Here is a 25,702-nt window from a genome sequence, read left to right as displayed (position 1 = left end):
CTACTTGTCTTGAGTTGCTAGTGAGAAATTTGGAAACTATGTAATACATGTAGTAAAGTGATGATAATACTAGTTCACACTACTAAACAAAGTGGCTGCTCTATAACAATCATGAGTAAAAAAAATCTGACTCAACTTGCTCATCTCATGACAAAGTATAAAATAAACAAAATATTACACTTTCGAGTAAACAGTTTTTTATGTATAGCAATCATTTGAGGATGACAAAGCTCTGGCAGGTAGTGAGAACTCTTCAAACTGCTTATTTTTCTTTACAAGAATAATTCTGCATGCATATTTATATTCTTAAACTCAGTGCTCCATTTCTACTAGAGTTCTGATTTATCTCTCTGTCTTCCGTGCTACCACAGTAACCTTTGACAGGTTACCAAGGTTATGATTATCCACTGTCATGGACAAAAATAGTTGAACTCAGATAGGTCCTTCCAAAAGGAAGGAAGAATGTATTAATAGAAAAAAATCTGTCTTTCCTTAACACCCTGTCCAGTTAGCCTCTACTGACCCAGAGCTCTAGGTGACTTTTACAAAATCCATCCCTCTTCCTAAATCTCACTGGTCCTTTCCCTTAACCCATCTTCCTTCCCCTGCAACCCTTCTGCCAGAAGGAGCCACAGGCTCCAAAAGCAAGCAAACTTTAATATCTTCATATGTGTATTTCCCTGCTGCTACTTGGTGCGTAGATTTTTTATTTATGCAATTACATTATATTTTCAAAAATTGATTATTTTCATTAAAAATGCTTACATATTTATAAAGAATTTCATGTACAGTTCTGTGTACTATTCTGTACTTCCATGCATTCAATCTGATGCCAAACTTAGTTTACAGTTTGCCACCGAATACTGTATAACTCTTAGTACTTTCATATCGCATGTTCATGTTCTCTGTAAATTACTTGCTGTTTCCAGCCAAATGTAGTTTAAAATTTTTGTAAAATTATCCTTCCTCCCATTTACTGGTGTTTTCCTGCATGATAACCGTCCAGTGTCACCCAATGATGGTGATGACCTACAAAGCTAAATACATATCTAATATGTAAATAAATGTCAATTGACCATTCACCATTTTTGTTTTTAATTCTTATATTTAAACTGCCAATATTGGAGTAACATATCTTATAAGTGCATAGTTGAAAGAGGGAGAGATTGGCTAGATGGGGAGTAAGGTACTGTGAAGCCAGCAACAGCAGCAGCAGTAGTAAAAAAGTTTCTGTACCTGGGGCTATGAATGTTACTGGTTCACCCTGTGAAGCATTTATTCCTATAGCCTGGATGTCTGCATCATATTTTATCTTTACAGGAAACCCATCATGATCCTCTGCTTTCCAGCCTTCTGCATCATATTCAAAAGTGCTTTTGATGACTGATTTTGAATATCCTTGAGCACTTTCACAATCCATTGAATGACCATGACAAAAACAAGGTGTGCAGCCAAATATATTCTTTTCATCAAGATTGAAATATCCATATATACACCTGTTAAATGTAAAAATAATATTTTATGCTAACATAGCAACTTGCATCAAAACATTCTGTCATCTTAAGATAATTCTCCCATAACACTATTTCCATACTGGAACTGAACTTTTTTTCACTTTTAACAAGAGACACACATACTTTTCTAAATTAGTTAACTAAAGTACAAAGATACCAACTGCTCTGACCCAAGGAAGGAACTATGGTATTTGTGATTTATTAAGAGGTGACTGATTAGAAATAACACACAACAGTTAAGAATAAAACATTATTACACAAACAATAATTTTTAATTTTGAAAAATGTATAATTCAGAAGCTGTATCTGAGTAAAAGCTGCAACCTTCTTTCAGTTTTAGACTGCCATGAAAGCAACAACACAGAAAACACATGGACGTATATGTAGTAACTGTTTAGGTATCAAAGTCAATGCCACAAAAACAGGTAGGAAAGAAATGAGATTAATTTTTATGACTTACGCATCTTATATATTAAATCCTTGCAGTTACGAGAACAAATCTGATGGCAAAAAAAGAAAGCTTAAAAAATATGCTACAAAGTTAAGATTCACAATAAAATATGTGTAAAAAACTCATTATGGACATAAGTGAATGAAGGCAAGTGTTGGGTTGCACAAGTTTGGCAAAGATGATAAAAAGTTTAACAATGAAAAACTCAGTTGGTATTCAGATTGAAAAGTGGAAAAAAATTATTTTAGGCTAGCCTTCTTTAGTCACTGTCACTTTTAACAAATTGTGTCTACTTATTCATTCATTCATTCATTGTGTTCTGCAGGTCCTATCAAGGAGGGATGTAAATAGAATCAAAGCACACATCAACAAAGGACATAGATATGACAGAAACTTAAACTGCCATATACATTATTAACAATAAACTATCACTCTACTGTTAAATGGTATTCATGCTTACATCATCTAAATTTAATGGAATAAATTAGTAATGAAGCTGCTGCTCTGAAAAAAGTTGCTGCCTCCTCAGTTTTAGAATACAACTGTTGTTTGTTATTAGTAGCTTAGCATTTGCTTCATTATAATGCTTTTTCTCAAAGAAAATATTTTTTTCGTCTATAAATACTGAATCCTATTTATGGTACTTTATCACTTGTTGCACATCTTTATAACAAACATTGCTACTTGTCTTGTAGTTAACAGAACCTTTCGGCCCCTGACTAGATATTCTAATAATTTGTTCAAAGAACTATGAATGAGGTATGCTTTTAATTTTGTTTTGTATTTGGTAGGGATTCCCAGCTTCTTGCTTCATGTTAGATGGGAATTCATTGAATATATTACCACTAGAGTAAGTAACATCATTCTGAAAACTGGGCAAGAAAGAAAAGTCTAGATGAAAATTATTTTTGTATCTTGTATTGCAAATGTGTATATCAAAGTCCAGTTGAAACTGTTTTTTATAATCAGCGTCAAAAATCATTAAGGAGTAAATATGCTGGGAGGTGAGCAAGAAATCCAGGTAACATCCAGTTACTGTGGTGTGAAATTATTCATCAATTTCTAAAGGGATTTTTCAGTTCAAACAGAAGTTTTTTCATGGTTATACAGCTTCTGCCATAAAGTGAGACTGTGGAGACCTGGATACATACGGAGTCAACACAAGTTTGAGTGCAAGCATTGAAGCAGTGACTTACCTTTGATATCAAAATTACATCAAATTATCACTTTTGTCTTAAGTTCTTTGTGTCTGAGCATACTGCTACTGTGAGAGTCCAGTGATTTCATTATTTAGTGTAATTAATACAAATAAAGTGTAATACTTGTCGTTGATTCCATTCTTGCAGGATCTTTATAGTCATAAAACTATTCAGACCAGTATTTCCTTATTGCTTTGGAGTCTCTCTCTCAGTTAGTACGTTACATGTTCCATAGATCATTTGAACAATGCTTTTCTCAAAATGATGTGAAACAAGTCAGTTTACAAGGAGATATACACTGACTGACACACACACACACACACACACACACACACACACACACTAGAAAAACAGTTTTTTAATAGAAATTCATCCATCGAACAGAGTAGTCCAGAAGAAATGATTTTTGGTTAAATTTAAAACTTACTTTGCTGCCTGTCAGACATTTTATGTTATTGGGCAAATAATCAAAAACATTTTTTGCTACACATCGAACTCATTTCTGAGTCACTGCCACATTTAATGATGGGTAATAAAGGCTATCTTTTCCATCTAATGTTATAGGTGTGAACATCATTATTATTCTCAAACTGTGATGGATTACTTGTGACAAATTTCATTAGCAAACACATTGAAGTGCTAAAGAAACTGGTATAGGCATGCATATTCAAATACAGAGATATGTAAACAGGCAGAATATGGCACTGTCCCTACCACCATGAACCACGGACCTTGCCGTTGGTGGGGAGGCTTGCGTACCTCAGCGATACAGATGGCAGTACCATAGGTGCAACCACAACAGAGCGGTATCTGTTGAGAGGCCAGACAAACACGTGGTTCCCGAAGAGGGGCAGCAGCCTTTTCAGTAGTTGCAGGGGCAACAGTCTGGATGATTGACTGATCTGGCCTTGTAACACTAGCCAAAACGGCCTTTCTGTGCTGGTACTGCGTACGGCTGAAAGCAAGGGGAAACTACAGCTGTAATTTTTCCCGAGGGCATGCAGCTTTATTGTATGGTTAAATGATGATGGCGTCCTCTTGGGTAAAATATTCCAGAGGTAAAATAGTTCCCAATTCGGATCTCTGGGCGGGGACTACTCAAGAGGACGTCGTTATCAGGAGAAAGGAAACTGGCGTTCTACGGATCGGAGCGTGGAATGTCAGATCCCTTAATCGGGCAGGTAGGTTAGAAAATTTAAAAAGGGAAATGGATAGGTTAAAGTTAGATATAGTGGGAATTAGTGAAGTTCGGTGGCAGGAGGAACAAGACTTCTGGTCAGGTGAATACAGGGTTATAAATAGAAAATCAAATAGGGGTAATGCAGGAGTAGGTTTAATAATGAATAAAAAATAGGCGTACGGGTAAGCTACTACCAATAGCATAGTGAATGCATTGTTGCGGCCAAGATAGACACGAAGCCCATGCCTACTACAGTAGTACAAGTTTATATGCCAACTAGCTCTACAGATGATGAAGAAATTGGTGAAATGTATGATGAGATAAAAGAAATTATTCAGATAGTGAAGGGAGATGAAAATTTAATAGTCATGGGTGACTGGAATTCGAGAGTAGGAAAAGGGAGAGAAGGAAACATAGTGGGTGAATATGGATTGGGGGAGAGAAATGCAAGAGGAAGCCGGCTGGTAGAATTTTGCACAGAGCATAACTTAATCATAGGTAACACTAGATTCAAGAATCATAAAAGAAGGTTGTATACATGGAAGAATCCTGGAGATACTAGAAGATATCAGATAGATTATATAATGGTAAGACAGAGATTTAGGAACCAGGTTTTAAATTGTAAGACATTTCCAGGGGCAGATGTGGACTCTGACCAAAATCTATTGGTTATGAACTGTAAATTAAAACTGAAGAAACTGCAAAAAGGTGGGAATTTAAGGAGATGGGACCTGGATAAACTACTAAACCAGAGGTTGTACAGAGTTTCAGGGAGAGCATCAAGGAACAATTGACAGGAATGGGGGAAAGAAATACAATAGAAGAAGAATGGGTAGCTCTGAGGGATGAAGTAGTGAAGTAGTGAAGGATCAAGTGGGTAAAAGAAAGAGGTCTAGAAGAAATCCTTGGGTAACAGAAGAAATATTGAATTTAATCCATGAAAGGAGAAAGTATAAAAACGCAGTAAATGAAGCAGGCAAAAAGGAATACAAACATCTCAAAAATGAGATCAACAGGAAATGTAAAATGGCTAAGCAGGGATGGCTAGAGGACAAATGTAAGGATGTAGAGGCTTATCTCACTAGGGGTAAGATAGATACTGCCTACAGGAAAATTAAAGAGACCTTTGGAGAAAAGAGAGCCACTTGTATGAATATCAAGAGCTCAGATGGAAACCCAGTTCTAAGCAAAGAACGGAAAGCAGAAAGGTGGAAGGAGTATATAGAGGGTCTATACAAGGGCGATGTTCTTGAGGACAATATTATAGAAATGGAAGAGAATGTAGATGAAGATTAAATAGGAGATACGATACTGCGTGAAGAGTTTGACAGAGCAACGAAAGACCTGAGTCGAAACAAGGCCCTGGGAGTAGACAACATCCCATTGGAACTACTGACGGCCTTGGGAGAGCCAGTCATGACAAAACTCTACCATCTGGTGAGCAAGATGTATGAGACAGGCGAAATACCCTCTGACTTCAAGAAGAATATAATAATTCCAATCCCAAAGAAAGCAGGTGTTGACAGATGTGAAAATTACCGAACCATCAGTTTAATAAGTCACAGCTGCAAAATAATAACACAAATTCTTTACAGACGAATGGAAAAACTGGTAGAAGCCAACCTCGGAGAAGCCCAGTTTGGATTCCGCAGAAATGTTGGAACACGTGAGGCAATACTGACCATACGACATATCTTAGAAGCCAGATTAAGGAAAGGCAAACCTACATTTCTGGCATTTGTAGACTATGAGAAAGCTTTTGACAATGTTGACTGGAATACTCTCTTTCAAATTCTAAGGGTGGCAGGGGTAAAATACAGGGAGCAAAAAGCTATTTACAATTTGTACAAAAACCAGACGGCAGTTATAAGAGTCGAGGGGCATGAAAGGGAAGCAGTGGCTGGGAAGGGAGTGAGACAGGGTTGTAGCCTGTCCCTGATGTTATTCCATCTGTATATTGAGCAAGCAGTAAAGGAAACAAAAGAAAAATTCGGAGTAGGTATTAAAGTCCATCGAGAAGAAATAAAAACGTTGAGGTTCGGCCGATGACATTGTAATTCTGTCAGAGACAGCAAAGGACTTGGAAGAGCAGTTGAACAGAATGGACAGTGTCTTGAAAGGATGATATAAGATGAACAACGACAAAAGCAAAATGAGGATAATGGAATGTAGTCAAATTAAGTCGGGTGATGCTGAGGGAATTAGATTACGAAATGAGACACTTAAAGTAGTAATGGAGTTTTGCTCTTTGGGGAGCAAAATAACTGATGATGGTCTAAGTTGAGAGGATATGACTGGCAATGGCAAGGAAAGCGTTTCTGAAGAAGAGAAATTTGTTAACATCGAGTATAAATTTAAGTGTCAAGAAGTCGTTTCTGAAAGTATTTGTATGGAGTGTAGTCATGTATGAAAGTTAAACATGGACGATAAATAGTTTGGACAAGAAGAGAATAGAAGCTTTCGAAATGTGGTGCTACAGAATAATGCTGAAAATTACATGGGTAAATCACATAACTAATGAGGAGGTATTGAATAGAATTGGGGAGAAGAGAAGTTTGTGCCACAACTTGACTAGAAGAAGGGATCGGTTGGTAGGACATATTCTGATGCATCAAGGGATCCCAAATTTAGCATTGTAGGGCAGCGTGAAGGGTAAAAATCTTAGAGGGAACCCAAGAGATGAATACACTAAGCAGATTCTGAAGGATGTAGGTTGCAGTAAGTACTGGGAGATGAAGAAGCTTGCACAGGATAGAGTAGCATGGAGAGCTGCATCAAACCAGTCTCAGGACTGAAGACAACAACAACAACAACAATGGCACTGTGATCAGAAACTCCTATATAAGACCAACAAGTGTCTGGCACAATTGTTAGAATGGTTACTGCTACTACAATGGCAGGTTATCAAGATTTAAGTCAGTTTGAAAGTTGTATTATAGTCGGCACTTAAGTGTGAGACACATCGCCTCTGAGGTAGCAATGAAGTGGGGATTTTCCCCTACAACTATTTCACGAGTGTACCATGAATATCAGGAACCCAGTAAAACAACAAATCTCCACATTGCTGCGGCTGGAAAAAGATTCTGCAAGAATGGAACCAACCACAACTGAAGAGAATCATTCAGAGTGACAGAAGTGCAACACTTCTGTGAATTGCTGCAGATTTCAATGCAGGGTCCATTAAAAACTGTCAGTGAGCAAACTATCCAACAAAACATCAATGATATGGGCTTTCAGAGCTGAAGGACCACTCGTGTACCCTTGATGACTGCACAACACAAAGCTTTACGTCTTGCCGGGGTCTGTCAACACCGATGTTGGGCTGTTGATGACTGGAAACATGTTGCCTGGTCAGATGAGTCTCATTTCAAATTGTATTGAGCGGGTGTATATGTATGGGTATGGAGACAACCTTATGAATCTATGGACCCTGCATGTCAGCAGGGGACTCTTAAAGCTGGTGGACACTCTGTAATGGCATGGGGCATGTGCAGCTGGTACCCCTGATATGTCTAGATACGACTCTGACAGGTGACACACATGCAAGCATCCTGTCTGATAACCTGCATCCATTCATGTCCATTGTGCATACCGATGGACTTGGGCAATTCCAGCAGGACAATGTGACATCCCACACATCCAGAATTGCTACAAGGTGGCTCCAGGAACTCTCTTCTGCATTTAAACACTTACACTGGCCACCAGACACCCCAGACATCAACGTTATTGAGCACATCTGGAATGCCTTGCAACATGCTGTTCAGAAGAAATCTCCACCCCCTCATACTCGTACAGATTTATGGACAGCCCTGCAGGATTCATGGTGTCAGTTCCCTCCAGTACTACTTCAGACATTAGTCAAGTTCATGACATATCATGCTGCAGCACTTCTGAGTGGTTGCGGGGGCCCTACATGATACTAGGCTGTTGTACTGTGATGCTGCAGTTAAAATGCCTGACTCCTTGAAGACATATCCACAAGATGACCGCAGGTGTATACCACGTATTATTCTTACTGCTTGCTTTTGAACAATCAACATTTTCTTTCTAAGTGTTGAGTTACGCTAGAAAATTATTCCATGAGACATTATTGAATGAAAATATGCAAAATATCGGGAGGTTAATTCACCTGTTTCTGAACCTAGCAATTGTATGAAGAGTAAACATAGCTGAACTTAATTCTTTGAGAAGATCAGTAGAATGTTTCTTCCAGTTCAAGTTTTTATAAATATACATGACCAAAACTTTGGTACATTTTGTCCAATTTACTGATTCCTGTGCACTGCTATCACAACAGTTGGCATGACTATTTGTTGTACATAACTGAATGTAGTGTGTTTCCTCAGAATTAAGGGAGAGCTTTGGGAGCTAAGGGAAAGATATTCCCTATTTTTTTCTGTTCATTTGATGTCGGAATTCCTTAATTTCGTTTATGGTCTTCCTGTACTCTGTCATATACTACATTTAGTGTCACATTTGTTTTCATCAACCAATTAATACGTGTCTCCCTACTTTCCATATTGTCTAAGCGTCTCCCTCATCATTTCTCCAGTACCATTCCTTCGATGCATCCACATAATCACAAAAAAACTCCACAAGTGAATGAAAGGAGGGGGAGAAACTGTGGTTTCTGTCCCTTCTATTCTCTCATGCCTCAGCTTGCTGCACTTCATATTACTGATCTTATTCTTTTTGTTTCTGCACTCCTTCTAAACTTTTTTCCCTTTCGTCCAAGTCCCTCAGTACACTACTTGCTCAGTGGTATGGACTTCAACTGCCATGTTAAAGTATCTGCAAAAACAATCTTTATCTATGATATCTGAGTCATCATCCTTGCACTCTCCAGAAGTGTAGGAGGTAGTGCAACAATTTTTCACTTGCCTAACCAATGCCTCCCTCTACAGGAGACTACATTGCCCATTTGGATCAACACTGGCAGGTCCTTTGTGAAATTTGTGTATACCTGGGTTTATCTCTTCTGTTGAACATTTATAACTATTAAAGTGACACACTTGGTAGCTGCATTTAATACAAGGCACAGCATAACTGTATGCTCCTTGTCATCCTCAATGCATTGTTTTTGTAAGTCACTTATGTACAAAAGTGGTAACACTAGTGACACATGAAGGTCAAAGAATTCCCACTGAATAATATTTTGTACTTCCACTAACTATGTGAAGTGCTGATCATAAAATTATTGTAATTGATGAGTATACATTTGTAAAATTATGTATTTATGAGTTTATTACTGTGGACACGAAAAAACCAGCCTCGAGTACAGACTGCTCCCAGTTACATACAAACTGTTGCCCACCATGAGCAAATACAACAAAAAATAGTTAAACATGTAATAATTAGATGATAAAGAAATAACTAGTAAGCTACGACAAGCAACAGCTTCAAAACAATACATGACAGTTGGCAGGCAGCAATGAGCTGTCTAGGGCTCATGCCCAATTTTTTGTGTGGCACCCTGTATTTATAATCCTTATACACAATACCATACAGCTATCAGACATGGTAGTTTTAGCCTGAAATAAACTGTAGCTTTGAATAGTTTTTTTCTCTTACATATTGTTTTCACAAAATTTTTGTTCTATTAGCACTTTTTGATGTTCTGACTACTACCATGTTTCCGTTATGGATGCAGCATATAGTTAAATGACCAAGATTTCATTTAGCTACAGTAATTGAGTTACATCTCCATGGGGTAAATATTGTTACACAGAAAACCGGTGTTGTGAAAGGTCTGCTGCCCCTCCTGTGATGATCATTGTGTTGTTTAAATTTCCTTCACAGCAACATTGTATCACTATTTAATTGTACCAAATCCCTCCAACAACATACTATTTATAGCCAAGAGACAAAGTGAACAAAAGTAAGCAGAGCATACAGATGGATTTGTTTTCAAATATTGAGAATTAGCTGCATGTATGAAAAGAACCCAAAAATTTTTAATTCATCTTTCTATGACAATGTATGACATGAATGTAAAACAACTTTAATAGATACTTCATGAAAATAGTTTCATTAATGTGCACACAGCATGCATTTCATATCAAGTTATTTCATCATAATATTTTCAGCTGGTAATCATTTTAATGCAAAAACAGATCTCTTACAATATATGACAATAGAAACCAATTTCCAGTTTACTGAATTCCTGCTGTCTAAATATCTGTATAGCAATTTAACTGCAAGGCCTACAGTTTACGTGTATTTTTATTATCAACATTTTAGTATGCATATAATACCTGTGGCATTTATCTCCCTCAACATTTTCCTTGCAGTTACACAAACCTGTGACTGGGTCACATGTAGACTTATTAGCAACACTCCCAGCTTCATTACAAATGCATGGCTTGCATCCTTCATTTGAGAGGTCATAATAATTGTCTCTGCATTTATCACATTTGTTACCAGTTACTCCAGGCTTGCATATACACTGTCCCTGACTATTGCACTGCTGACTCTTTGATCCTGAAAAAAAAGAAGAAAATTTTGAGGGCAATGACATTTTAATTTTTTGCCAAATGCTTTAGAATAGTTCAATTTATGTTTAAAACAGTTATTGATTTCAGAGCTCTAACCATACCCAACAGTCAGTCAACACATTTCTAAGCCAGAAACTTAGTCCAGTCTGACAGTATTACTAAAGCTTGTCAATAATGATTTTACACTTTACACAATGATTCATGATAATGTATATATTTTCATAGTAAGGGATAGCACGATTCATTTATTAACTGGTCCCTCATCATAATATAAAAACAAATTACCACAATTGTAAACACTATTTAACTCACATAGCAACAGAATTTATAATATCAGCAGAAGCATTTCAACGTTTGGTACTAGTTTTAAATTTCTACCTGGCACTGTCTCACAGCTAATAGATGATTGTTCGTATTGACAACAAATGCCAGCTCCAGCGACAATGTCTCATTGCAAATTACTGGCGCTGGCATGCTATACTTGAAACAGAGGGCAGGCTCCACAGTTCACATGTCAACCAAGTTATCAAAAAAAAATGTGTGTTAAATCTTATGGGAGTTAACTGCTATGGTCATCAGTCCCTAAGCTTACACACTGTTTAACCTAAACTATCCACAGGACAGACACACACACCCATGCCCGAGGGAGGATTCCAACCTCCGCTGGGACCAGCCGCACAGTCCATGACTGCAGTGTATTAGACCACTCAGATAATCTCGCCCGGCAACCAAGTTATCAACTTAATTTAGTATATATATGACCAAATAAAAATTATCATACATTATCCATCACTTTTTTTTTGTCTCAAATGTTTCGCCTCATAATTAAATTGTGACCTAGTTTTTCGGGTGGTTTCCCTCGACTGCAAAGTGACTGTCGAAACTGGAAACCCATCCCAAATGTTCGCCATTGGGGTTCCTTCTGCCTCACTACTTGCTCACCTCGTATTTGCCTGAAAAGTCCCTTTGATCGTCAGTGGGTCATAACTCGAACAGCCCGTTCTTCCTGTAGGGGCTGGGAATGAACAACAATTAAAAAAGAGGGCAGTCAAACATGCAGCGGCCAAACAGAGTGCAGTCAGGGGCCAGCGATCCAGTCAATGGCATTCATTGCGAGTGAGTCAGCTGCTGTACAGAACACGACGACCAACTGTTGCTTCCATTTACACTGACTTCGAGAAAGCAAACAAATTGATGACATGATATCAATAGTAAACAAGAAGACTAGGATGAATTTGCAACGAACTTTAGTGTACTGAACATTTAGGTGTTACTATGACGAGCGTCCATGAGGGCCATTCTATTTAGAATCTGTGGAAGGTACATTAGCGTATTTGTTTGTGTTTGTAAATATTTCTTGTAGTATGTTATCTTGTTTTTCTGATAAGTTCTACATGCTGGAGCAGTGGTCGTCAAACTGCGGCCCTCGAGCCACTTGCAGCCCAAATCAATTGCTCTTGTGGCCCATGTTTCTAAGCCATATTTTATAATAATATTCTTCTAGCAGTTAACTGCAAATCCAAAAACGTCAAGAAACCTTAAGAGCTACTTAACAGTGCACTTTTCTTGCTTCATAACTAACAAAAACACTTAGGCAGAAAATAATATTTTCAGAGTTGCTTAATATTAATTGACGTCGGTAAATTCAGCAGTGCGCTAAGTGAAGTTTGCTGCTAATGTCACGTGCAGAGTGGTGTGTAGCACGGCCTCTGCATCGTTAATACAAGTGAGAGGTGCGATATTTTATTGTGTGTTGTCCTGTGCTCACAACTCACCAGCGTGCGCAACTAGCACCGATCAGCTGCTATGGTATAAATGCCAAACGGAAGCAATGTGGATTTGTGAATGCGCATTATAGAGACGGACATCTACAACTTGGTACATGTTTGTAGAGAGTAATATGAAATCAAATTAAGGCTGTTGTAATACAATGCAATGACTTCCGGTACATGGAAAATGGGATTCAAAACATTTAGTAAACATTTGTGAACGTGTCTCATATTGCAATTACCGTCGATAACCAATTAATAGTAAGATCAGTAGGGGAAGATGTGGTGAAGTGGCCAGGACGAGAAAAGTGGCGAATATACGCATTTTTTTGCCTTGAACAGTGTTGCTGCCAAACTAGTTTTGATGTGCATACATTGCCATTGTTGTCAGTGAGATACACAGAGGAAGCTCGCTGAGTTATTTTTTAATAAAAACTCTGATGTAAGACGATACGTCATTTATATTATTCTTGTTACCCCATTTGTATGGAGAGTAATTAGTTTTTTGCAATATCAGTGTTTAAACAACGTCTTTCGGCCTGCAATTGTAGTTCCTTGTTATTTATTTCATTTCAATAGTTTCTTCTGTGGATCACTAACGCCGACATGGCGTCCGGTAGGGAGAATTGGCGACACTACTCGTCGGAAAAGTGGCCAAGGCGTCCGCCCAGTAAGATTAAGTTACTTCCAAAAACCACGCATAATACGACAGATAAAAGCTATCATCCGCCATTCTATCCGTTAGCGTCAGCTCTGAATTAATCATGTTATGTTATTTAAGACCGCCTCTGTTCTAGGTGGCTTAATACAGAAAACCGATTAGAAATGGTCTCCTGCAGATGCTTGGCGTTGTTTCAGAGAGTAGGGCGTGAAGATGCGCAGAAACTGCGCCGTAAATCAGAAAAACAAACATGGGATGCGGTCGCGATGGCATTGGTCACAGTACCCGCTTAGGTATGGAAAACTGGTCAATACGTAAGCCTTCATAAAAACGCATGTTGTTTCTTTTACACTGAAAAATATTTGGTGTGATACCTAATAACACACAGATTCAAAATATGTTAGTGGTAAGCAGGGTGCGATTTGTGCTTTTACCAGTGGGGGGGGGGGGGGAATCCCCCCCTGCAAATCGCACACTGGTGGTGGTTAGCTTCTATTAACAGCCATGGTGCGGTAAAAACAGGATTTCTCTTTGAGTAGCGTGGCCACTTTAAACTGGTCCTCCTCAGCGAAGCGGCCCGAGGTGTCACGCTACAGTGTCAGTATTCTCTCTTAAGCAAAACAGTTTGACGACCACTGTCCTGGTGGACACCCTCACTACGGGTCTATTGGAACGAAAAGGACATCTGATCTAATCTATGATCTTGGCGAGGACTGCTTCTTAAGTTATATCACATGTCTCGTGAACAATTTGATCTGTTATACAAGCTCATTTAACCTAAAATCTTGACTAACTCTGGTCGTGAAGCACCAGAGCTAGGTGATACCTAGCTAGGTGACGAAGCGACCATATGTCGCGCGTAGTGGGGTAGGGCTCGGCGCTGGACCGTAGCAACAAGTGTCAGCCTGGGAAATATACACGGCGGGAAGTACCGCCATCTTGGCGCCAAAGTAACCGATTTTGTTTGTTTATATTTAATAATTAAAGTTATTTATGACAACATGAATACTAGGACGAGCCTCTGGATGTTTAAAACTATTTATCATAATTTTGCCTCGTTAAAATTCACACCCGTTCATTAACAAATGAATATCTTAGTAAGTACGAACTTGATCGAAAATCCACGAACTGTGACGAAACTACTAAACGATACGGACTGCGCGCCAAAGTCGGCAGTCGGCGTTAAGAGCTCGTCCTGTCTTGTTAGATGGTAGCCATGCTCTCGGTTACGAGTAGTTTGTGACATGAGTGTTTCATTATTGATCTAATAGGAACAAAAGTGATATTACGGCATTCTGAATGATAATTTCGTGTAAATAGATACCCCAAAGTTGATCGACAGCAATTTCAGATAATTAGCTTCCACCGACAGAGACATCAAATGCACCAGTGAAGCTACACCGCGCACAGGTAGGGAGGAAATCCGACGACACGACCCACCAAGGCGGATCAAGGAAGGTCCGACTTACACTCGCAAATTCCGGGTGGAAATGCTGACCAATTATACTGTACGTCACCTATACCAACCTCTACGGACTCGCACCTAAGCTGAGTAATAACAGTATCAGTTTAGAAGCGAGGGGATCTTGCAAGCTATACCACAGAACAAATGACAGTATGTGGTTCCATATTTCAGCAGGACAATGCTCAACGACACATGACATGAGTCTCTGTGAAGTGACCACGTGCTCTTGTGCTATTTGCATGGCCAGCAAGATCCCCAGATCTGTCCCCAATAGGACATGTGTGATATGAGCTCGGATGCCAACTCCGATCCATTGACTGTATCCAGGATATCAAGGACAGCTATGGGCCAGCTTGCCGTAGGAAAGGATACAACGACTTTGTCACATCCTCTCCAGCTGAATCAGAGCATGCATCCAGGTCAGAGGGGGAGCAACGCCATACTGATAAATGGCCTAATATTGCAGAATTCTTTGTAAATTCGACTCGATGTTGCAACTGCCAAAAGAAGATCAAATACGTTCTCAACACGTGAAGTTTCATTTCGTTTCCTCAAATGTCTCTGAGCACTATGGGACTTAACATCAGAGGTCATCAGTCCCCTAGACTTAGAACTACTTAAACCTAACTAACCTAAGCACATGACACACATCCATGCCCGAGACAGGATTCGAACCTGCGACCGTAGCAGCAGCGCGGTTCCGGACTGATGCGCCTAGAACCGCTCGGCCACAACACCCGGCATTTCGTTTCCGCCTCCCCTTCTGGGCGCTGGGCGGTGTACACTGAGGTGACAAAAGTCATGGGATAGCGATATGCAAGATGGCGAAGTATCGCGCACACAAGGTATCAAACGGCAGTGCACTGACGGAGCTGTCATTTGTACTCAGGAGATTCATGTGAAAAGCTGTCCGACGTGATCACGGCCGCACGACGGGAATTAACAGACGTTGATCGCGGAACGGTAGTTGGAGCTAGACAAGTGAGACATTCCATTTTGGAAATGGTTATAGAATTTAATATTTAGAGAACGACAGTGTCAAGAGCGTCACGAGAATACCCAATTTCAGACGTTACCTCTCACCAAGGCAATGCAGTGGCCGACAGCCTTCACTTAATGACCGAGAGCAGCGGCGTTTGCTAAGAACTATCAGTGTTAAGTGAGAAGCAACACTGCGTGAAATAACCATAGAAATCAACGTGGGACGTACGACAAACGTTTCCATTAGGACAGAGGGCGAGATTTGGCGTTAATAGGCTACGACAGCAGACGAGCGATGCGAGTGTCTTTGTTAACAGCAAGATATCACCTGCAGCACCTCCACTGGGCTCGTGACCGTATCAGTTGGACCCTATACGACTGGAAAACCGTGGCCTGGTCAGATGAGTCCCGGTTTCAGTTGGTAAGAGCTAATGGTAGGGTTCGAGTGTGGCACAGACCCCACGAAGGTATGGACAAATTGTCAACAAGGCACTCGTGGTGGTTCCATAATGGTGTCGACTATGTTTACATGGAATGGACTGCGTCCTCTGGTCTAACTGAACCGATCACTGACTGGAAATGGTTATGCTCGTCTACTTGGAGACCATCTGCACATATTCATGATCTTCATGTAACCAAATAACGATGAAATTTTTATGGATGACAATGCGACATGTCACTGGGCCACAATTGTTCGCGATTGGTTTGAAGAACGTTCTTGACAATTCGAGCGAATGCTTTGGTCACCCACATTGCTCGACATGAATTCCATGGAACGTTTATAGTACATAAACTACTAGCCATTAAAATTGCTACACCACGAAGATGAGGTGCTACAGACAAGAAATTTAACCGACAGGAAGAAGATGTTGTGATACGCAAATGATTAGCTTTTCAGATCATTCACGCAAGGTTGGCACCGGTGGCGACACCTACAACGTGCTGACACGAGGAATGCTTCCAACCGGTTTCTCATACACAAACAGCAGTTGACCGGCGTTGCCTGGTGAAACTTTGATATGATGCCTCGTGTAAGGAGGAGAAATGCGTACCATCACGTTTCCGACTTTGATAAAGGTCAGACTGTTGCCTATCGCGATTCCGGTTTATCGTATCGCGACGTTGCTGCTCGCTTTGGTCGAGATCCAATGACTGTTAGCAGAATATGGAATATGTGGGTTCAGGAGGGTAATACGGAACGCCGTGCTGGATCCCAAAGGCCTTGTATCCCTAGCAGTGGAGATGACAGGCATCTTACCCGTATGGCTGTAACGGATCGTGCAGCCATGTATCGATCCCTGAGTCAACAGACGTGGACGTTTGCAAGACAACAATCATCTGCACGAACAGTTCAACGACGTTTGCAGCAGCATGGGCTATCAGCTCGGAGACCATGGCTGCGGTAACCCCTGACGCTGCATCACAGACAGGAGCGCCTGCGATGGTGTACTCAACGACGAACCTGGGTGAACGAATGGCAAAACGCCATTTTTTCGGATGAATCCAGGTTCTGTTTACAGCATCATCATGGTTGCATCCGTGTTTGCCGTCATCGCGGTGAACGCACATTGGAAGCGTGTATTCGTCATCGCCATACTGGCGTATCACCCGGCGTGATGGTACGGGGTGCCATTGGTTACACGTCTCGGTCACCTCTTGTTCGCATTGACGGCACTCTGAACAGTGGACGTTACATTTCAGACGTGCTACGACCCGTGGATCTATCCTTCATTCGATCCCTGCGAAACCCTATAGTTCAGCAGGATAAAGCACGACCGCATGTTGCAGGTCCTGTACGGGCCTTTCTGGATACAGAAAATGATCGACTGCTGCCCTGGCCAGCACATTCTCCAGACCTCTCACCAATTGAAAACGCGTGATCAATGGTGGCCGAGCAACTGGCTCGTCACAATACGTCAGTCACTACTCTTGATGAACTGTGGTATCGTGTTGAAGCTGCATGGGCAGCTGTACCTGTACACGCCATCCAAGCTCTGTTTGACTCAATACCCAGGCGTACCAAGGCCGTTATTACGGCCAGAAGTGGTTGTTCTGGGTAGTGATTTCTCAGGATCGATGCACCCGAACAGCGTGAAAATGTAATCACATGTCAGTTTTAGTATAATATATTTGTCCAATGAATACCCGTCTATCATCTACATTTCTTCTTGGTGTAGCAATTTTAATGGCCAGTAGTGTAATTGAGAGGTCAGTTCGTGCACAAAATTCTGCACCGACAGCACTATCGCAATTCTGGACGACTACAGAGGCAGCATGGCTGAATATTTCTACAGGGGCCTTTCAGTGACTTGTTGAGTCCATGTCACGTCGAGCTGCTGCACCAAACCAGGCAGGAGGTGGTCCGACACGATGTTGGGAGATATGCGATGGGTGTTGTCACCTCAATTTATTTTTCCACTTTAAGTATCACAGATGGTATCTCATAACAGTACTTTCATCTTTCGGCAGCGTGCTAAGTGAACCGACGTGGAGCAGACGTTCCGCCTAGTGTGGACTCACCGTCATTCCACTGGGACGTCACTTTCCGTTCTGTTCTGTTGACGTCCGCTGTGGATCGGTCGCAGTGCGAGGTCCCCTCTGGCACGGACAGACTCACCTAGCGGGTGGCAGCGGCACGGCCTGCAGGCGGCGCGCGCTCCCGGGGCCCAGAAGCCGTGCCGGCAGCGCTCGCAGGCGGGACCCTCGCGGTCGCCCTGGCAGTCGAGGCAGTGCGCCGCCCTGCCCGTGGCGCGCTCCAGCGCCGCGTCGAAGAAGCACCGCCGAGAGAAACCGTTGCACTCGCAGCCTGCGGACATACACAGTGGCGGTACAGTTTAACAGCTCTGCTACAATGAGATATTACACTGCTTGACAATTGCTGAGGAGTTGAGACTTCATTCGACGGCAATAGTCACCGGCAAAGAAGACGAAATGAAACACAGTGCATATACAGGGTGTTACAAAAAGGTACGGCCAAACTTTCAGGAAACATTCCTCACACACAAAAGAAAGAAAATATGTTATGTGAACATGTGTCCGGAAACGCTTACTTTCCATGTTAGAGCTCATTTTATTACTTCTCTTCAAATCACATTAATCATGGAATGGAAACACACAGCAACAGAACGTACCAGCGTGACTTCAAACACTTTGTTACAGGAAATGTTCAAAATGTCCTCCGTTAGCGAGGATACATGCATCCACCCTCCGTCGCATGGAATCCCTGACGCGCTGATGCAGCCCTGGAGAATGGCGTATTGCATCACAGCCGTCCACAATACGAGCACGAAGAGTCTCTACATTTGGTGCCGGGGTTGCGTAGACAAGAGCTTTCAAATGCCCCCATAAATGAAAGTCAAGAGGCTTGAGGTCAGGAGAGCGTGGAGGCCATGGAATTGGTCCGCCTCTACCAATCCATCGGTCACCGAATCTGTTGTTGAGAAGCGTACGAACACTTCGACTGAAATGTGCAGGAGCTCCATCGTGCATGAACCACATGTTGTGTCGTACCTGTAAAGGCACATGTTCTAGCAGCACAGGTAGAGTATCCCCTATGAAATCATGATAACGTGCTCCGTTGAGCGTAGGTGGAAGAACATGGGGCCCAATCGAGACATCACCAACAATGCCTGCCTGCCCAAACGTTTACAGAAAATCTGTGTTGATGACGTGATTGCGCAATTGCGTGCGGATTCTCGTCAGCCCACACATGTTGATTGTGAAAATTTACAATTTGATCACGTTAGAATGAAGCGCCGTCCGTAAAGAGAACATTTGCACTGAAATGAGGATTGACACATTGTTGGATGAACCATTCGCAGAAGTGTACCCATGGAGGCCAATCAGCTGCTGATAGTGCCTGCACACGCTGTACATGGTGCGGAAACAACTGGTTCTCCCGTAGCTCTCTCCATACAGTGACGTGGTCAACGTTACCTTGTAGAGCAGCAACTTCTCTGATGCTGACATTAGGGTTATCGTCAACTGCACGAAAAATTGCCTCGTCCATTGCAGGTGTCCTCGTCGTTCTAGGTCTTCCCCAGTCGCGAGTCATAGGCTGGAATGTTCCGTGCTCCCTAAGACGCCGATCAATTGCTTCGAACGTCTTCCTGTCGGGACACCTTCGTTCTGGAAATCTGTCTCGATACAAACGTACCGCGCCACGGCTATAGCCCCCTGCTAATCCATACATCAAATGGGCATCTGCCAACTCCGCATTTGTAAACATTGCACTGACTGCAAAACCACGTTCGTGATGAACACTAACCTGTTGATGCTACGTACTGATGTGCTTGATGCTAGTACTGTAGAGCAATGAGTCACATGTCAACACAAGCACCGAAGTCAACATTACCTTCTTTCAATTGGGTCAACTGGCGGTCAATCGAGGAAGTACAGTACATACTGACGAAACTAAAATGAGCTCCAACATGGAAATTAATCGTTTCCGGACACATGTCCACATAACATCTTTTCTTTATTTGTGTGTGAGGAATGTTTCCTGAAAGTTTGGCCGTACCTTTTTGTAACACACTGTATAACACAGATTGAGTGGTATACTTATAATGAAAAATGGTACAGATTTCACCACTTGGGAAAGTAGCATAACAGACATAAATAACGCACACTGATCGGTACCTGGATACTAAGGGTTATCATCCACCATACCAATGCACTGGTGTCCTTAGAACCCTGGTACGCAGAGCATATGCCATTTACGACGCGAAGAGTTTAGCCCAAGAACTTGCGCATTTGATGGCTGTTTTTAAGGAAAATGGATACCCCGAGCAACAAATTCGTGGACTATAGAGTTTGAACCATCACCGGAGGTGCATGAAGAGGAGCATAGATCCGTGGCCTTTATTCCTAATGCTGGGGGCATATCGTTTAAGACTGGAAGAATTTTAAGGAGTTTTAACGTTAAGAGTGTGTTCCGTCCACCTCCCGCGATTATGGCACAACTCGGCTCTGTGAAAGGTGATTTGGGGCTTAGGAAGACTATTATATACAAAATTCCGTGTCAATACGGGAAGGCTTACATCGACCGTTCGATTGGCACAGTTCATGACCGGTTATTTATGATTACATTCGTAGTGTCCCAGCCCAACACACTCATTACTCGTGGAAGACATTCTTACCAAGTCCCGCAAGAGTTCGGGTAATATGAGTGCATCCGCACAGAAGAAGGTCATGGCCGGTATTGCCAGAACTATATACTTAAATATATATTATATAAGTATAACTTTCGCTTTTGGTTGACTTTCTGAATAAAAATTATGCTAACCAAATCGCAACTGAGTGGCCTACATCAGTTATGGGTCGTTAATTTAGTTCCCGATATTATTATTCCTGTTATTACATGTCGTATTAACTTCGTATTTCGCAAACTTGCCATCAGCCAGACAATTTTATCAAAGGGTCACAAGTGTCTAATTTAGAGCGTATAATGCGACGAATTTGAGCCAAGACATTTCGATGAAGGGGAACCACATGTCGGCCCGAACATGTATGGGATGTTAGATCGCTCTGTGATGCGGACTGTTCTGCGTAAACGTGAAACAATGCTGTGAGTAATACCAAGCTCCTGGGCTACAGTCGTCACATGTCGCCCTCTTTCCAGTTTTTCGAAGATTCTTCGCCGCGTCAAGTCGTCTAAATATTGTGTCCGGGCAATGTTGTAATAAAGAATATCACCACAGTGTACCGTAATTGCTCGCTGACTGAGACACTGTCTTTTCCGGACCCTTCAACTGCCTCGTGTTGCGCGACCGCCCCCATTTGGCGCTATACTAACGCAGACCTCTCGCGCACTTTCTGTGCACGTCTGGGAGGCCTCTGGTCAGAAACTCCCACACTTCCATTTATTTCCACGGAGTTGTTAATAAGTTATGTTGCTTTATCTTGTCCTTAAGTTTTGCAGAGCAGTGCAACTTATTAGCTGTATGAGACAAGTGGTCCGGCCGTTGATATTTAGTACTGCCCGTGCGAAACCGGAGATGGTCTTAGTTCTAGATCTAAAAACAGTTTGTTACGTAAGATATTGACTTTTACATGCGATATTTTATGTTTGATTTTCTCTCACATCAAAAATGGTTCATATGGTTCTAAGCACTATCCGACTTAAAATTGAGGTCATCAGTCTCCTAGACTTAGAACTACTTAAACCTAACTAACCTAAGGACATCACACACATCCATGCCCGAGGCAGGACTCAAACCTGCGACCGTAGCAGCCACGTGGTTCCGGACTGAAGCGCCTAGGACCGCTCGACCACAGCGGCCGGCCTCGCTCACATCAAGCAACGTCGTTTGCTTACAGATTGAGGAGGTATTCCTCCGTTGACGCTGTTGTTTTTTTGCCCAATCCAAAATTATTTTGCAGCACTACACATTTTTTGATGAGAAACACAACATAATGTAGCATCACTACTGCTTGTTTGCATACTTCTGTCTGAACCTGCCTCTGTGTGCTTTTATGTTAGTAGTGTTACTAACTTAAGCATTAGTTTTGGTTTAAACTTGATCTAACTTTATTACTTTTTCTTCTCATCTGTGGTCTGTCATATTTGTACCATATCATTTATTTAAGAACCTTCAACACTGCAGCACGTCAGCAGTCGTTGGTTAATATATTAAAAACTAGAAACCCGCCTCGACTACGAAAAAAGCACCTAGTGTTTACCTAGGTTTCGGCGTAGATAACTACACCTTCTTCAGAACAATAAAACCCACAAGTGCCTAAAGGTCTTTTTAGGCACTTGTGGGTTTTATTGTTCTGAAGAAGGTGTAGTTATCTACGCCGAAACCTAGGTAAACACTAGGTGCTTTTTTCGCAGTCGAGGCGGGTTTCTAGTGTTTTGATATATCATTTATTATGTTACTGCTAGCCACGAGCCTCATACGAGTAGTACTTGGTATCTATGGCCGTGTGATTTATCTGGTGTAGCGGTAATAATTCAGAGAACCTCGTGAAACTGTCCACCTATAAGTAAAGCCGTACCAAAATACCCACGGTAGTTCCTGAGATTAGCTTTCACACACAGACAGAAAAACGTGGCGGAGGAATATATATATTGTCCAAAAAAGCACCGACAAACCTTATTATGTTGTGCGGGAAGGCAAACTGATCGGTTTTCAAGAAGGAACCTATATCCAGAAATGCACGGCTTGGGCGTGGAGAGCATCGAAAGCTGACAGTGAACGGTTGTGACGGTTCGTTCCGATTCATTTTGGTGTCTGAATACGGAAGATATGCAACTCTTTAGCCAGTTATACGCTGCTGGTAGACGACCTGAGCCTAATAACATTCCTGCGCATGCGCTCTTCCTCCACAAAGCCCTTGTGCTCACCTACTACGGACCTTGTCTGGTCTGCCAGTGCAATAACGTCGTTGACAGCAGTGCGACATGTACCAGTACACGGCTGCGGAAATGACCGACATGGGGCTTGCATTCGACAAAGTGAATTGCGATGGGAGCGCTGCTGCAAGCCAGTATGCGTAAAGTTTTCCAGACGGACGTACCCCACATCGTCCCACATTCGCGTCCATCGAGAAAAACTTCAAAGTAGTTGGAAAGTTGCACGTAGGTATTTTGTGCCTGAGGTGTGCCCACCGTACAGAAAAATAGTAGCACTTTGTCCTTGGTACCTACGGATACCATCCACAGTCTACTGTTTGTCCTCTGGTAGATGCCGAAACGTGAAGCGGGTCGTCCACGTTCGATTCGAATACTACAGGTGGAGGAGGACGTGCTGACTATGTTCGAAGAGGACCCAGCCACCAGCACACAGCAGGTAACACAGGTGCTGCACGCGGGTAAAAGTGCTGTGTTGCGTGTAGTCCTCGAACATCGGTTCCATCCATACCATCTGCAGGAATAACCCTGGATTCGGCGAGGGGCGGCAGTGGGATGGGTGGACTGCTGTGGCCTGTTGTGGGGTTGGGAACCACTGAGGGTACGGCGGGACGAAGCCTCTCCGTCGTTTCTAGGTCCTCGGTTTAATATATACATACATCTGCAGAAAGCCCAGGCATTGCGGAAGGAGTACTATGCACGACAGGTACAGTTTTCAAAAATGTTCAAATGTGTGTGAATTCCTAAGGGACCGAACTGCTTAGGTCATCGGTCCCTAGACTTACATTTACTTAAACTAACTTATGCTAAGAACAACACAAACACCCATGACCGAGGAAGGACTCGAACCTCCGGCAGGAGGGGTAAAGTTTTAACAGTGATATTTACAATAATGCATATTCCAGACACAATTCCCAAGCTTGGTACTATTCACAGATGAATGAACATTTAATAAAGATGGTGTATAAACCTGCAAAACATGCATGCTTGGGCGGACGAAATCTGTGTGTGTAGGTGATTCAAAATCATCAATACAGGGTCAGTATTAACATCTGAGCCGGTATAATTGGTGACCATATCATTGCGCCATATGTAGTACCTAACAGACTAACAGGACCAATCTACTTCACATTTGTTAGAGATGTTTTGCCTGTCATATTGGATGTGGTGCCACTAAATGTTCAGGTGGACATGTGGCTGCAGCACGACAGAGCTCCAGCACACTCTGATGTCACCTCAAGGTCGCATTTCCCAGTCGATGGATTGGTAGGGGTGGATCAGTCCCAATGTCAGCATGGTCGCCAGACCTAACACCTCTCGACCATTTTCTATGGGACAGTGTGAAGCCGGCCGCGGTGGCCGAGCGGTTCTAGACGCTTCAGTCCGGAACCGCGCGACTGCTACGGTCGCAGGTTCGAATCCTGCCTCGGGCATGGATGTGTGTGATGTCCTTAGGTTAGTTAGGTTTAAGTAGTTCTAAGTTCTAGGGGACTGATGACCTCAGATGTTAAGTCCCATAGTGTTCAGAGCCATTTGAACCATTTTTTGACAGTGTGAGGAGTACATTGTATGGCACACTTGTAACGTTAGTGGAGGACTTCGTTGCTCGAGTCCACGGAGCAATTGAAATAATTCAAAGACACGCACGTATTGGCTCATCTGCATGAGGCCTAACACCGTCGATGTAGGCTCCTCATTGGCGTAGGAGGTACGCAGTTCAAAGCCCAATTGCAATGTAGACGCCACGATGTGCTACTCATGTTGGTTTACACTTTAGCAATCACTTTCAAATTTTGCCTACCGTTTCATTGCCAATCCCTTATGTTTTAAAATCGGCTAAACTGTTTTCCGCTTTATTAATGGTTTATACAAGCTTTGTTATTACCAGGCAAAGTCATGATATCACCGCACGTGTGTTCAAACAAAAATTAAAATCTTAATTCATTTAATCGTAAAACATTCGGCTTTCGGTAACACGTTGTTGGCTGTATTCTATTGTGTGGCAAAAGCGAGGTTTGCCCCATACTCACATGTTGATCTGGCTTGAAGATGAAATCCATAAAGAAGAAACTGACCAAATAATTTCTGCCGAAATTCCGGTTCCATTAATTGACCCAGAATTGTTTGATATTGTTACCGGTCACACAATCAACTGACCGTGCTTTTAACATGACATCGCCATGCATCGAATATTGAAAATGTAAGATGCGTTTCCCAAACAATATGTAAATGATACTTCTACTGATATCGGCGGTTATCCATTGTAACGGCGCAGAAAGGCTGAGAATGGTGGCCACACATTTACAATGAGAATGTCAAATTATACAAATCAAGTTGAAATTGACAATCAGTGAGTAGTACCATATTCACCATAGCTTTAAAAAACGTATAAGTCTCATATTAATGTCGATATTTGCAGTTCCGTAAAATCCCTTAATTACTTTTGCAAATGCGTTAATAAAGATACTGATGTGGCCGCATTTGAAGCACAAAATATAAACAAAAATGACGAAATAACACGATACCAGATGGATAGGTATATCTGGCGTATATTTAGTTTTCCCATACACGGAAGACTCTTCTATCCAGCATCTTGCAGTACATGTCCAAAATGGTCAACGTGTATATTTTACC

The 25,702-nt window shown here is 41.9% G+C and overlaps 1 protein-coding gene across 3 annotated transcripts in view; it reads right to left on the bottom strand.

Moving 5' to 3' along the window:
* Positions 1-25,702, bottom strand: part of LOC124794744 (laminin subunit gamma-1-like) — a 337,502-nt gene that overhangs the window by 160,252 nt on the left and 151,548 nt on the right. For all 3 annotated transcript variants that reach the window (XR_007016605.1, XM_047258351.1, XM_047258352.1), the window contains 3 exons: positions 18,332-18,520; positions 10,599-10,824; positions 1,237-1,496 (listed from right to left, as the gene is read on the bottom strand). Coding sequence is in view for 2 of the 3 variants with exons in the window: in XM_047258351.1 (XP_047114307.1) it covers positions 1,237-1,496; positions 10,599-10,824; positions 18,332-18,520 (675 nt within the window). In the remaining variant the exon portion in view is untranslated. The remainder of the gene's footprint in view (positions 1-1,236; positions 1,497-10,598; positions 10,825-18,331; positions 18,521-25,702) is intronic.

This window comes from Schistocerca piceifrons, chromosome 4, assembly GCF_021461385.2.
Source record: "Schistocerca piceifrons isolate TAMUIC-IGC-003096 chromosome 4, iqSchPice1.1, whole genome shotgun sequence".
Lineage (NCBI taxonomy): Eukaryota > Metazoa > Arthropoda > Insecta > Orthoptera > Acrididae > Schistocerca > Schistocerca piceifrons.
Note: the sequence above shows the minus strand (reverse complement) of the source record. Positions and strands in the feature narration are given on the sequence as shown.